This window comes from Oryza sativa, chromosome 1 (genome assembly GCF_034140825.1).
Source record: "Oryza sativa Japonica Group chromosome 1, ASM3414082v1".
Classification (NCBI taxonomy): domain Eukaryota; kingdom Viridiplantae; phylum Streptophyta; class Magnoliopsida; order Poales; family Poaceae; genus Oryza; species Oryza sativa.
In genome coordinates, this window is record NC_089035.1 from 33,784,724 (window position 1) to 33,798,891 (window position 14,168).

Below are 14,168 nucleotides of genomic sequence, written 5' to 3' on the forward strand. Positions count from 1 at the left end.
CCAAATGTGGCAAAGTTGCCGAGATGTTTGTTCAGAAAACTTTTGACACAAACTTTTTCCCCTTTGACATGAATTTTCACTAATTAAGTAAAAAAATTGAGACCTAACACAGGCTTGAGATGAATTTTGCCCTTATTTCAATGTGAACTTCAACAATATCAAGTCTTCTTAACATGATGGGGGCACGCACAAGCTTTAGTTTAAAAAAATAATAGCAAATTCACAAAGTTGGAAAAAATAGAAGTAAAATCATAACTGAAGTTTAAAAAGGGGTAAAAATACAATCACCCCCCTTTACTTCTCTTGATGCCATGTAAAACATCTTCACTGTTCCTTCTCTTAATGCCATGAGACAAATTTATTTGGCAAAAATCACCCCCCTTTACTTCGCTTTACCGGAAGCCGCATGAGACAAATTTATTTGGCAACGCTAATACTCTCTCTGTTTCATATTATAAGTTGTTTTAATTTTTTTCACTATTAAAATTTTTTAGATCTGATTAAGTTTATAGAAAAAATTAGCAATATCTACAACATCAAATTAGTGTCATTAAAAATGTTACTATATTTTGATAATATGTTTGTTTTGTATTGAAAATGCTACTATATTTTTATATAAACTTTGTCAAACTTAAACAAGTTTGACTAAGAATAAATTTAACGACTTATAATATGAAACATAGAAAATACATTTTTTCTGTGGTGTATTTTGCAACCGGAGGTATAGAAAGGTACACCCTCTAAAAGAGGAACATTATTTTACTTGGGGGATACTATAACGAAAGGGATAGATTCCTCAGGGGATGAATGATCCCCTGAAAGACACTGGCCACTCTAAAAACTTGAGGCAGATAGTGATGTTCTCAATATCAAATTACACATGCTAATAAAGTGAGCTGTAGGAAATGCAAGATTTTGTATACAACTGTTCGATTTGTGCAGATATATTGTACTAAAAAGCCAAATGTGGCAAAGTTGCCGAGATGTTTGTTCAGAAAACTTTTGACACAAACTTTTTCCCCTTTGACATGAATTTTCACTAATTAAGTAAAAAAATTGAGACCTAACACAGGCTTGAGAAGAATTTTGCCCTTATTTCAATGTGAACTTCAACAATATCAAGTCTTCTTAACATGATGGGGGCACGCACAAGCTTTAGTTTAAAAAAATAATAGCAAATTCACAAAGTTGGAAAAAATAGAAGTAAAATCATAACTGAAGTTTAAAAAGGGGTAAAAATACAATCACCCCCCTTTACTTCTCTTGATGCCATGTAAAACATCTTCACTGTTCCTTCTCTTAATGCCATGAGACAAATTTATTTGGCAAAAATCACCCCCCTTTACTTCGCTTTACCGGAAGCCGCATGAGACAAATTTATTTGGCAACGCTAATACTCCCTCCGTTTCATATTATAAGTTGTTTTAATTTTTTTCACTATTAAAATTTTTTAGATCTGATTAAGTTTATAGAAAAAATTAGCAATATCTACAACATCAAATTAGTGTCATTAAAAATGTTACTATATTTTGATAATATGTTTGTTTTGTATTGAAAATGCTACTATATTTTTATATAAACTTTGTCAAACTTAAACAAGTTTGACTAAGAATAAATTCAACGACTTATAATATGAAACATAGGGAGTGGATGGCATTGGCATTTCCCCGGGTGATGACTAGTGATGGTAACAAAAGTTTCTTTGACATTGTCATCTCCAGCATTCCCTTCTAAGGATTTGCCACTGGTTTCAAGCATATATTAGAATTGTAGGGTACAGTCCAGATTCATAGAATTAAATAGCTACTCCCTCTATTTTTTAATAGATGACGCCGTTGACTTTTTCTCACATATTTGACCATTCGTCTTATTTAAAAAATTTACGTAATTATAATTTATTTTGTTATGAGTTGTTTTATCACTTATAGTACTTTAAGTGTGTTTTATATCTTATACATTTGCATAAAAATTTTAAATAAGACGAATGGTCAAACATGTGAGAAAAAGTCAACGGCGTCATCTATTAAAAAACAGAGGTAGTATATTTTAGGGTAAATGAAATAGTTAATTAATCTTGAGCTAATTTTTTTTTCTCTCGCAAGCCAACCGGCTAATTGGTCAAACCTCCAAAATGAATGGGACATTAGATGTATTCGTTGGTTTATGAGTGCGTGCGCATGGTGGTTTTGTGTCCCTGTAATTTCGGATGTAGTAAAATGAAAATTGAACGACACAGAAGTAGTAAATCCAAATCAAATAAGAACCAACCAAACAACCTCTTTTTTGTGAGGGAAGTACAAGCATTCAAGCAAAATACTCAAGTATATAGTGGCAAAGTCACATAGCCGAGCCAACTCTGGCCGGCAAGTGGAGGCAAAGGACAGAATCCTTCTCCTTATTCGTAGATGTAACAACAGCAGTCCATGCACGAACGGATAATGCATTTGACACCGGTTCAAGTTAAGCGGCGGCAGCGTCGAGGCAGACCCACTGGCCGACGAAGACCTTCGCGCAGTTGATGTTTGGGTTGAAGGCGAGGAACTGGTCCTGAGTCAGCCCGGCGCTCTGCGACACGGAGAAGCACGTCTCGGACGCCTGCACCCCGTGCACCTTGTTGCATGTCAGCGCCGGGACCGGCGCCTTCACATCCTCCACCACCACGTAACCTGCAGCATATATACGTACTCACATATAGTACGTCACGAACGATTCGCACGGAATACTTGGCAGAAATCACGAGCTTTGTGTGTCTCGTATACCGTGGTGCGCGGTGAGCCTCGCGTCGGCGAGGGTGACCGCCACGAGGAGGGACGCGATGATCGCGAGAGCCGCGGCGCCGTGGTTCGCCATCGATATCGCAAGCCAAGTGTTGGCAAAGAAAGCAGGCAGCTGATGGCTTGGCGCGCTTGTTAGGCTCTGCTGCTGTACTGTGCTGTACTGCGATGCGACTGAGAGGCGTAGTTATCGCCTTTTTATAGCGAGGCGAGGGGAATGAGCGGATGTTGATAAGGTGCGTGTGACAAAACGGAGCGGTCCGTCGGCCCGGCCTCGGAGGCGGCGTTCCAAGAACCGGGTGATACTACTTATGTTGAGGGTTGCATGGACCGATGGACGTACGTGTCGTTCTTGACTATTTCTAGCCGGCCAATCTTTCTGCGATTAGTACGTGGGTGTATGGCAGGCACGGTAAAAAATGTTTTATGTTTCCTATGTAACAATTCTGGAATGCTCTTTACAGTTGATTTTGACGGGTTTGTTGGCGAGGATTTTTTTTCTTTTGCATTTTCCCTGTTCCATATCGTTTTTTTCTCCAGAGGACCTGTTCGATATCGAGTGTGTTCTTATAGACTAGTACCTGACTAGCTGCTAATCGGCTATCCGAGGCGATCAGATCAGTGTTCAGCTTGACAGTCGGATTCACGTTCACTACGCGAGGAAAACGCGCGGCGAGAGCTATCTGGTACGCATGGGCCTCACGGACGTGCGGGGCAAGCGGCCCAACGTTTGTTGGGACGATCCACTCGACCCAGCCACCCTGACGCAACCGCGGCCCAACCGAACGACGGGTCGGCGTAACGTGATCCTCCCGCACGCCGGCCGTGCGCCCGGTGGTTTTCCACTTTTCCACTGTACGTCAGGTCAATCAGCCGCAGCGGCAGTGATCGGCTGGGCGGACGACGAAACGAACCAACCGTTGCTCATCTGATCCGGTCCCGCCCAATCTCCACGCGACGCGATGCCCATCACACCACACGCCCCCGCGCCCGCGCCCGCGACGCCGCGACGCCGCCGCCACCACCACCGCTCCGCCCGCCGCACCACCCACCGATGGCCGCCGCGCTCGTCACCTCCTTCCCGCACGCGATCCCCAAGCCGCACCACCACCTCCACGCCGCACACCACGCCCACCTCACCGCTGCCGCCACGAGGCCCGAGGCCCCCAGCGCGTCGTCCCCCAACCCGGCCAACGCCAGGCTCCGCCGCCTCATCGCCCGCGACGACCTCGCCGAGGCCGCGCGCCTCGTCGACCGCGCCACCTCCCGCGGGGAGGCCCCCGACGTGTACCTGTGCACCAAGCTCATCCGCAACCTATGCCGCCGGGGCCGCACCTCCGACGCCGCGCGCGTCCTCCGCGCGGCCGAGAGGTCCGGCACCGCCGTCGACGTCTTCGCCTACAACACGCTCGTCGCGGGGTACTGCCGGTACGGCCAGCTCGACGCCGCGCGCCGGCTCATCGCGTCCATGCCCGTCGCGCCCGACGCGTACACGTACACGCCGATCATCCGGGGGCTCTGCGACCGTGGGAGGGTCGGCGAGGCGCTCAGCCTGCTCGACGATATGCTCCACCGGGGCTGCCAGCCCAGCGTGGTGACCTACACAGTTCTCCTGGAGGCCGTATGCAAGAGTACTGGGTTCGGGCAGGCAATGGAGGTCCTCGATGAGATGCGTGCCAAGGGGTGCACGCCCAACATTGTCACCTACAATGTCATCATCAACGGAATGTGCAGGGAGGGCCGCGTCGACGATGCGAGGGAGTTCTTGAACAGGTTGTCCTCGTATGGCTTCCAACCCGACACTGTCAGCTACACCACTGTGCTTAAGGGTTTGTGTGCTGCTAAGCGGTGGGAGGATGTTGAGGAGCTCTTTGCTGAGATGATGGAGAAGAATTGCATGCCGAATGAGGTAACATTCGACATGTTAGTCAGATTCTTTTGTCGTGGAGGTATGGTGGAGCGGGCAATCCAAGTTCTTGAGCAAATGTCCGGACATGGATGCGCAGCCAACACTACCTTGTGTAACATTGTCATAAACACTATCTGTAAACAAGGACGTGTTGATGATGCCTTTCAGTTCTTGAACAACATGGGTTCCTATGGATGCAGTCCAGATACCATCAGCTATACAACTGTGCTAAAGGGCTTGTGTCGCGCTGAGCGATGGGAGGATGCCAAAGAGCTCTTGAAAGAGATGGTCCGGAAGAATTGTCCCCCAAATGAGGTGACATTCAATACATTCATCTGCATCTTATGCCAAAAAGGATTGATCGAGCAAGCTACTATGCTTATCGAACAAATGTCAGAGCATGGATGTGAAGTGAATATTGTCACATACAACGCCCTCGTTAATGGCTTTTGTGTGCAAGGGCGCGTTGATAGCGCTCTTGAGTTATTTTACAGCATGCCTTGCAAGCCCAACACCATTACATACACTACCTTGCTAACAGGTTTGTGCAATGCCGAGCGGTTGGATGCTGCTGCAGAACTCTTAGCTGAGATGCTCCAGAAAGATTGCGCACCAAATGTAGTGACTTTCAATGTACTTGTGAGTTTCTTCTGTCAAAAAGGATTAATGGATGAAGCAATTGAACTTGTAGAACAGATGATGGAGCACGGTTGCACCCCTAACCTGATTACATACAATACTTTACTCGATGGGATAACCAAGGATTGCAACTCAGAAGAAGCTCTGGAGCTATTGCATGGTTTGGTCAGCAATGGGGTATCCCCAGATATAGTTACCTATTCTTCAATCATTGGTGTCCTCTCAAGAGAAGATAGAGTAGAAGAAGCAATCAAAATGTTCCATATTGTGCAAGATTTGGGGATGAGACCTAAAGCAGTGATATACAACAAGATACTACTTGCACTCTGTAAAAGATGTAATACAGATGGTGCCATTGATTTTTTCGCTTATATGGTGTCTAATGGTTGCATGCCCAATGAGTTGACCTACATTACACTCATTGAAGGCCTTGCAAATGAGGATTTCTTGAAGGAGACAAGAGATTTACTGCGCGAGTTGTGCTCAAGAGGTGTTCTAAATAAAAACTTGCTTGAAGAGTGGCGCCCTAAGTTTTCGAATCAAACCGTGCATTTACCTTGAGTCATCATGAATCCAAAACCTTTAGTACTGTTGAGTATCCATGGAACTCTATTCCTCATCTACAGTAATGTGGAATCAGTGGCACACTGGCATGTCCTGTGTATGCTTCAAGATACTTTTCATGATGATGGGACAGACCACAGACGAGGGCTCCTAGCCTCATGTACAGGAATCGTGATTGTGTAAGTTTCTCCCTCCCTCAACATACAAAAACTAGTCAACCTACTCATGCTGCAAGCATACATGCATTACTTATCATGCCTACTTTCACTTTCGGTACTAATTGAAGCAACATTGTCATTCTTTTCGTGCTTGATAGAAAGACACTTATGCTATTTATCAGCTTTGTGTAGTTTTAAACAATAATCTCTTGATCATCTGCGTAGCCTCTTGTTTCCTACACTAGAAATATTAAATATTATACTCTCAGTAAATCTTCTCCAGTCCACTTAAGAACATACGCCACATTGATACATAAAAACGAAATACCCAACATTCCTACACTTCTCTGATATCATTCAATACTTTTCTGTTCATAAAAAGAACTCTTGTAGGTTATTTATTTCATATTAGTCTAGTCCGCTTGATATGTAGGATCTCACAACCAACACAATTTTGTTCAGGAAGCTGAAATTGAAGTGTGAAGACCAAGAAAAACAAGAGAAGAATGTGGAGGATAACGCAAGCAAACTTGAGTGCTTACAAATGTTATTTTCCATGTTAAATAATACAGTCACAGAATTTTAATAATACATTTGACAATTTGACTCTATTGCATTGACTTATTTAACCAAATTGCTTTTTTTTTTTTCTGTTCATGATAATGTTGGCACTGTCTTTTACAAGCTATGGCCTTGGTTGATGTTTTTGTTTTCTCCTTCTAAGTCTTTGTTGAATTTCCTTTTCTTGTACATCATTTCTCAAAATCGCTTATTATTTTTAAGTCTTATGTCAACACTTAACAAGAATATTGGGCTGTATGATCATCATGTGATCATGTATTTGTCCAGGTTTTCCTTGCTTCAGACTGGCGTTTCATACCGATTACCTTACATCAAACTGACATCTCAAATTACTGCGTTATAATTTCATTTCGGTTGCAACTTCTTGCTTTGCCAGGCTGATACAATCATGCCACATGCATCATCGAGCATTTGCATGTTGGTAAGCTTTTTTAGTTTCCTTCTAATTTCCTGGAGCCTGCAGGTTCCAGGCATCATTCTAGCATCCTCATATGCTTTATCAGCAAGTCCGGCATCAGATTCTCATTCCTCTTTCTGTTTCTGTAGGTGACTATTGGGCACAGAGACGCAATAATCCATTTTGGGAACAAGTCAATGGCCTGGCAAAGGGAAGCAGTTTCAGTTGTACCAAGGTTCAAGTTTTGCCCTCTATCTCCAGTGAAATGACCATGTAACAGGTTGACAAGTGCACATGCTGTTGTTCAAGTCCCAACTCTCTTACCTTGCTAATGTCCAACAGTTTCTTAGGAGAAAGCAACAGGCACACTTTTAGAGTTTCACGGCCTGAACTATTTGTCTTTGGATTGGGAAAATCAACAAGCAACGAATCGAACAAGTTCTGGAGGAGATAGTTCTCTGCAAATATAATTCGAAGACAGTCGTGAACCAACAGCCCATCGAAATGCCTGATCGGTTGATCCAGAGCCGGAGCCGTGGAGGTATATTCTGCGGGTAGTGCTGTGCGCAAATAACTGTCTGAAGTCTGATACTCTGATATCCCAAGTTCAGACTCCAGACAATTATGTTATTGTAACGCTGCGTGAGAAACATGACTGCCATTCTGGTTGATCTTAAAGTAAATCTATCTTTGCTCAAATCTGTGTTGCTGCAGAAGAAAAACTGGATTGGAAAATTGCTCACGGTCATGGTACAAGATAGTCAGCACCCCAGTTGGCTCTGTACGGCACACAACAACTCAGCCATACGTACAAAACCTCGTCATGGAAAGGATCTTACAGGTGGCGCAGCTTCCAGAGTTAGTGCAGCAATCTACGTCCTATGCAAACATGCTGTACAAGGCTCAGTAAGAAAAGCAAGCTTTTTTACTCTTTGGTCACATCATCCATGTACCGAAACGACAATGCAGCACCAAAGTTCTTCCTCTCCTCCGCGAAATCATCATCGTCATCCGTATCGTCACTGGAGGAGCTGGACTCTGGATGAACCGTTGACATAGACAGTGCCTCATGGATGCCTTTAGCAATGCAGTTTTTGGTAGCAAGCATCTTCACCTGGCCGGCATGTGAGATCTCCACCAAGACCTTGCCGTCATCCTTCGGAAGAGGCTGATTCCAGGGTTCCCCATCAAGTCTCATGTAAGCATGGTCGGTTGCACCCTTGTGGAATTTGAATTGGACGCGATGAGCCTGAAAATGAAAAGAAACTTATTGTTCATGAAGCAACCCAATTTTATTTGAGGGTCAAATATCATGAAGCAGCACAGTTTGTTGGGTAATTTGGTTCAGCAATATAGGGCTTCAAAATTTCAGTCCTGCTACATGCATTTGAGTATGCAATGTTCCTACCGAACGTTATTGTATCACCTAGATCCAACCATTGATGGAGACATGGAGTGATGTAGCTATGCAGTGGAAAGTCTTATAAGTCACAATGAACTGCACATAAGTAGACTAGAGGAGGTATGCATTTATATTTTACCTGAGCAAGACGAGTGCCATGGCCTTTTGGAGATAGCAACACAAGTCCATGCCAAGCATCTTTAAAACCCACAATCTCCAGAAGACCATCATCCACAAGTGGAGGCATTACTAAATCCCTCTGCAAGAATAGTTTTGTATTGTTAAAAGATCTTTAAATAAAGGAAATTTATACTACCACAGTCTTTTGTTGTGCAATGAATAGCATCAGCGTTATGTATTGAACTCACTTTTCTTTGTTTTCTCTCACTTGGTGTTCCCCATGGATTCAGTCCACCGGAGAAGCTGGGTAAATTCAGACAAACAATGGACCGGATACTGCATTTGTGTAAAAATTTGTTCAGACCATCATGGATCAGCATCAGATATTGAAGCATTCTAACATGCCGCCAATAGCATTTAATGGTTTAAAGTTAACAGTATAAGTATCTAGCACACCAACTATAGTGCACACAAAATTGAGAATTTTTGTGCCCGACAGATATATAGAACCCATTCTACCCCCATCCCAACTCCTGGGGCTGTGACTCAAGAGTAAGAGCCCGTGCTCCTTTTAAACATCAGATTCCATCAATGCTCAAATATAAGCACATAACTCTAAAATGTAATATGCAAGGCCGGTTTGATATGGAAGGAGGGCGTATAGCTTACCTCTGTGGAATTTCCAATGTTTCCCATTTTCCAGATTTCTTCATTATCTTTACTTTTGAAAGGTGCGCAATGTTCCTATGGTGCAGCAAAAGGTATATGAAAAATTATGAGACCTACAATGTCATGAACAAAGCATGCAGATTTTCCTGAAAGTATTGAGATGATTTTTCAAAATGATGCAAAGACTAACTTAGTATCGATAATGTAATTTACCGTGACATTGGATGACATAGGGATGCACAGAACCATCCTTGCGTGCATGCCAGCTTCAAATATGTTTTCTGCACTAAAGATCATAAAAATTATTGGTTTCTGTACTTCTGAATATGCTCATAAAGGAGTGACATCTTTGAGAGAGGTTAGAGGAAAGCAGGAGGAATAAAATCTTTTAAAAAATATGATCGGTATCTTAGTTCACCTGATTAGACAACTGGTTTTTGAATTTTTCTGGATGCAATTTCCTCTCAGAATGAAAGGCATATGACACCTGAGCATCCATTCCTGTGAAATAAACAAGTGAATTTCAACCTTTGGCTGTTGAACTAACCAATAAATTGTGTCCTACTGTTTTCTCCTAGCCTTGGCAGAAAAGCAAGGTTCACCCAAAAAAAAAATTGATCAACAGAACAAAAGGTACAACTTTCAACAGGCAACTCACCCATACTGAAGTAATTCCAGAATCCCCCACGAAACGTGCAAGAATATTCCTGCAGATGTATTGAAAACAAGGTTATACATTCAGCACGTTGCATAATTCAAGAGGTTCATTTACTCATATTCTATATTAACATGTAAATATTCATTTTTTGACTTTTTGTATGGAAAAACATAAGGCACAAATATGTTCTAAAGAGAACACATAATGCAAACCAATTACTCCCTCCGTTCCAAAATATAACAGCTTCTCCACCAACATTCTCTTCCCGGCCAATCACAACCTTCCCTCATTTAATTCTTCCTACTTTCTTATACCTGTGTGCAACCCTAAAAATCCTTATATTCTAGGACGGAGGTAGTAGTTACTGAGGTAGATCAAAGAAGGACGTCGACCAAATTTATCAAGCAGGGGAGGAAAAAACAGTTTACAAATCAATCACACGGTTGCCAAGATACAACACATGCCCCACTCATAAGTTATAACAGCAGCCCCAGCTTGGCAGCTCTACTTCTGGGCGCTCTAGGATAAAACACCACACAGGAGCAGGGCATCAGGCAATTATTGACCACTCCTGTGTGATTGCACTACATAGCTCTGATGCCCCTGATCTAAGTGATGAAAATGAATTGGAAAAATGTCTGGATTGAATATGCAGAAAATCTAAGTGATGGAAGTGTGGAACAGTGCAGAACCACAGGCAAACAAGCGTAAGTTTGGATATACGCTTGCCACTGATGCATGCTATACACTCTTTATATTATTTATATATACAATCAACACCATTTCAGATATTCGTATAACGTGCCTCAGCCACATGGAAACTAAACTGTGTGAAGGTGACTAATTGTGTTATTTCCATAAAAGGGTACTTTAAAAAAATGCAAAAGGGGCTTCGCAGAGCCCAAAAAAACAGATAAACAGTCCAACTCAGTATATAATTTGAGTCTTCTAACTTAATTTGCATACATTAAATTAGTCCAAGTCAATTGTAGTTACCTTATCTTGTGGATTGTTTGGCACACGGTGAAACGCGTGCAGCGAATGAGGCAAATCCAAAGGAGCAATTGGATCACAAGTAGAACTTTTTGGGCTTTCCATTTTCATGACAATGTGCCAACTGAAATATTTCAATAAGTACCAATCAACATCCGTATGGAGATTACAGATAGAAGGTGTGAACAACAATGGAGATTGTACCTTGCAAAACAAACCTACCTATCAATTTTCATCTCTTTCGCTTGTCTTACTGACTGTAGAAACGATAGAACTGACTTTTCATCTGTTCCAGGATTTCTCTTCCCCTGCATTTCATTTGTTTTCTATTAGGGACATAGTGACAGACCATAATTAAAAGTATTGTGTAGCAACAGTCCAAACATAAAGCTGACATCAGAAGGCATAATATAAACATAAACTTATAAGTAATCGCTAGAAGGAAGAGTTGTTTATCTCAACTGATGATGGGAAATATATAGAATTGCTGTACAAGAAAGAATTGATTCTTAATCATAAAATCCTTGCACAAGTAGGTCACAAATGCTGTAGATGAAACACAAACAGAAAAAAAATACTACTAGCAAATATAACTAAATTTATTCAATATAGCAAAACAGAAAGGTTTCGATTCGACATCTGAGGGATTATCATAACGAAAAAGTAAAAGCAGGTTTAAATGAAAAAGGCTCATGCAAGTACAACGCACAGCAGTGGCATATGTAAGATATGAAAGAATTCTACTAATTTATCTTGATTAACTATCTTCTTTCACATACCCATCCAAAAGAATATGGCAAGTTATTTCCAGTTCCCAGAGGAACTGTAGCAACAGGTGGTGGATGTACTAGCTTAAGATCAGAAACAACTCCAAGCAACCAACCTGCAGTACCATCACCTCCAGCAACCTAATTGGATTTCAAGGACAAAAATATGTAAGTGCAGTTTCCAAATAAGGCAAAACAGTTATAACTATTAGCAATAGATCATATTGTTAGATAGAATCATAAAACTGCTGAGTAGTGCTCACTATTAGCCTCAATCTTCTGTGAATTTCAGCAGCAACAGTATCCCCATCACGCATTAGCCTTTCCATGTTTCCATACAGTTTGTGCAAGACCTTATCTGGAGCTTCCTCAAGCAGATCAAACACCTGAAATTCAGAGAGTTAGGCTGGCCTTAGAACTATATGTTAATTCGAAATTCCTTGCATTAAAAATGAAAGAATACTGTAATGACGAACAAGTATATCTGGAAAAACAGTGAACATCTACCTGAGAATTGTTGAGCAGCTTACGGTACGTGACAATTAAATCATGTCCCAGCTGGCCACCACTTTTGGTGTTGATAAAAACAATCACTGGACAACTAGGTATTTGAGAAACCTTCTCTACTGGAGACTCTGGCACGAATATATAAGTTGGGATGTAGAACTCTTTCAGCATGTTGTTTTTCACAAGGTTGTTCTTCATTGAATCTTGCGCCTGCAACATTCATACTAATTACGAAGATACAAAGATAACATAAGATTACCGAAGGCTAATTAGTGTATTTTAACTATGTTCCACTGTAGGCTAAAAGTAACACTAATTGGATATATCAATTGGTTTATTTGACCCAGGTACAGCTTGTGTCAATACAACTTCTGGTAAATTTAGTAGCAGAACGTTGTGCAACGGTCTAAGCACAAGTGCACAGTGACTTCATTTCCATGTGAAAATAAATGCCACAGTTAACACTATAGTATCTTCGAGTACTTTATTGAGGATAAAGCAAACAAGCTGTCACTGGAATGGACAAAGCTTTTTTTATGTGTGTGTCGCGGAACGCAGGGACGTAGGCATTTGTTTCAACAGTATCACCATACACATGTCAATTATCATACTAACAGTTTCAGGTTAAAATTGGAAACATGACAGATATATTTTCATGAAACAGCAAACACCTCACTTAAATCAATATACAAAATCAACATTTATAAATCAATTTTTTTTACTAAATAAATCAATTTCAACATACGGTTTATTTCTGGTAAGGGAACCAGACCACTGTATACTGATCTTTTTACCAAAGTAGTGGTACTATACTACTATTAGATGATGGGATATACTGTTATACTGTCAGTTACTTTCGAAGTTTAGTGTTGCTCAATATTTGAGAAGACATTGAAGCACATCCCATCCAGAAAGAGATGTGAGCCACCGTCATCCTTACAATTAATTGTGAATGATTCGCCATAGCGATCAACAATCAACAGCTATCAGTTGTTCATTGGTCACTAAAAAATCACGTCACCTACCAGCTCTAGAAGAATCTAAACCAGTGATGAGCCATAAATGATCCAAATCAATCAATATCATGCCCTCTTAAAAACTTACCGATAATTTCGGACACCAATATTAACTTAGGCCTATAAAAATAGCTTCAAAAAAGTTCAAATAAACCAAAGTGTAAACTATAAACCGAAAAATCAAACCGTTGAAGTTGAAAGGTAGAGAAACCCATCCTCAAAACTTACAACGGTACAAATTCAAATGGATTCCTATACAACAGCAACAAATACCCCAGGATTTAGCAATCCCCTTTGAGCATGCAGGACCCGGGCCACCCAACCAAATTTGAAAAGTTCGATTCCCTACCTAAACCAGATGGAAACGCAACACTGGTAGGCCGGGAGAAGGCTTTAAAGTAGCAAATCAATCTCAGTAATGGATCATCAGTCACTAATAAATGCTATTGCACATTTGAAGCATTGCCACCCCAATCACAACCAGATTGCATGAACAAATGGTAACTTTGGACAACCACACACAACCAGACCAAAAAAAAAAAAACCCGCTACATTCCGCAAAGCCATTTGATCAGAACCCCAAACATCCAGCGCAAATAATAAACCCCCAATAAAAATCGCGTTCAAATGGCCATATGCCACCGCCTCGACGGAGCAGGGCCCGACCGCCCGAGAGGATCATATCGATCGACGGAGGAGCGGCCGGGTGCTAGGGATCTCACCTGCCCGAAGGCGAATCGCTCGCTGCGGGCGGCGCCGGAAAGATCCAACAAGGCCGGGGGATGCTCTGGTTTGGTATTGGAACGCTCGCGGCTCGTCTCCGAGCCGCGAGCGGACGCAAGCAACGGGGGGATTCCCTCTCTGTCCGCGTGCGTGCGTTCTGCGCTGAGCTCGAGGGAAGAAGAAGAGGAGGTGGTGGGGGTGGGGGTGGCGCTGGATGGGCTTGGAAAAATTCCGAGCGCGTGTGCAACGCCTATTATAGTAAGCGCCAGGCGGGCCGAGCTGGTTGGTCC

The 14,168-nt window shown here is 42.2% G+C and overlaps 3 protein-coding genes across 5 annotated transcripts; 1 reads left to right on the plus strand and 2 right to left on the minus strand.

The window, feature by feature from the left end:
* Positions 1 to 2,251: 2,251 nt before the first annotated feature.
* LOC107278667 (uncharacterized) lies at positions 2,252 to 2,921 on the minus strand. The gene is made up of 2 exons (XM_015765516.3): positions 2,760 to 2,921; positions 2,252 to 2,666 (listed from the first exon to the last, which is right to left on the minus strand). Exons 1-2 carry the CDS (start codon positions 2,848 to 2,850, stop codon positions 2,461 to 2,463), a joined length of 297 nt encoding a protein of 98 aa, XP_015621002.1. The 5' UTR covers positions 2,851 to 2,921; the 3' UTR covers positions 2,252 to 2,460.
* A 788-nt stretch (positions 2,922 to 3,709) lies between these two features.
* Positions 3,710 to 8,276, plus strand: LOC4327054 (pentatricopeptide repeat-containing protein At1g09900). Of its 2 annotated transcripts, none has more exons than XM_066304424.1 (2): positions 3,710 to 6,065; positions 7,173 to 8,276. In XM_066304424.1, the coding sequence occupies exon 1, from the start codon at positions 3,829 to 3,831 to the stop codon at positions 5,881 to 5,883; it is 2,055 nt and encodes a 684-aa protein (XP_066160521.1). In that variant the 5' UTR covers positions 3,710 to 3,828; the 3' UTR covers positions 5,884 to 6,065; positions 7,173 to 8,276. The 2 variants fall into 2 exon arrangements, with proteins under 2 accessions (XP_066160521.1, XP_015620999.1); XM_015765513.3 differs by lacking the exon at positions 7,173 to 8,276 and adding an exon at positions 6,507 to 6,655.
* Positions 7,729 to 14,048, minus strand: LOC4327055 (diacylglycerol kinase 5). Of its 2 annotated transcripts, XM_015765515.2 has the most exons (13): positions 13,878 to 14,048; positions 12,140 to 12,349; positions 11,896 to 12,018; positions 11,645 to 11,773; positions 11,088 to 11,173; positions 10,869 to 10,989; positions 9,873 to 9,921; positions 9,633 to 9,715; positions 9,428 to 9,495; positions 9,215 to 9,289; positions 8,794 to 8,881; positions 8,565 to 8,684; positions 7,729 to 8,272 (listed from the first exon to the last, which is right to left on the minus strand). In XM_015765515.2, the coding sequence occupies exons 2-13, from the start codon at positions 12,335 to 12,337 to the stop codon at positions 7,949 to 7,951; spliced, it is 1,464 nt and encodes a 487-aa protein (XP_015621001.1). In that variant the 5' UTR covers positions 12,338 to 12,349; positions 13,878 to 14,048; the 3' UTR covers positions 7,729 to 7,948. The 2 variants fall into 2 exon arrangements, with proteins under 2 accessions (XP_015621001.1, XP_015621000.1); XM_015765514.3 differs by lacking the exon at positions 13,878 to 14,048 and having other exon boundaries at positions 12,140 to 12,358.
* Between the last annotated feature and the right edge of the window lie 120 nt (positions 14,049 to 14,168).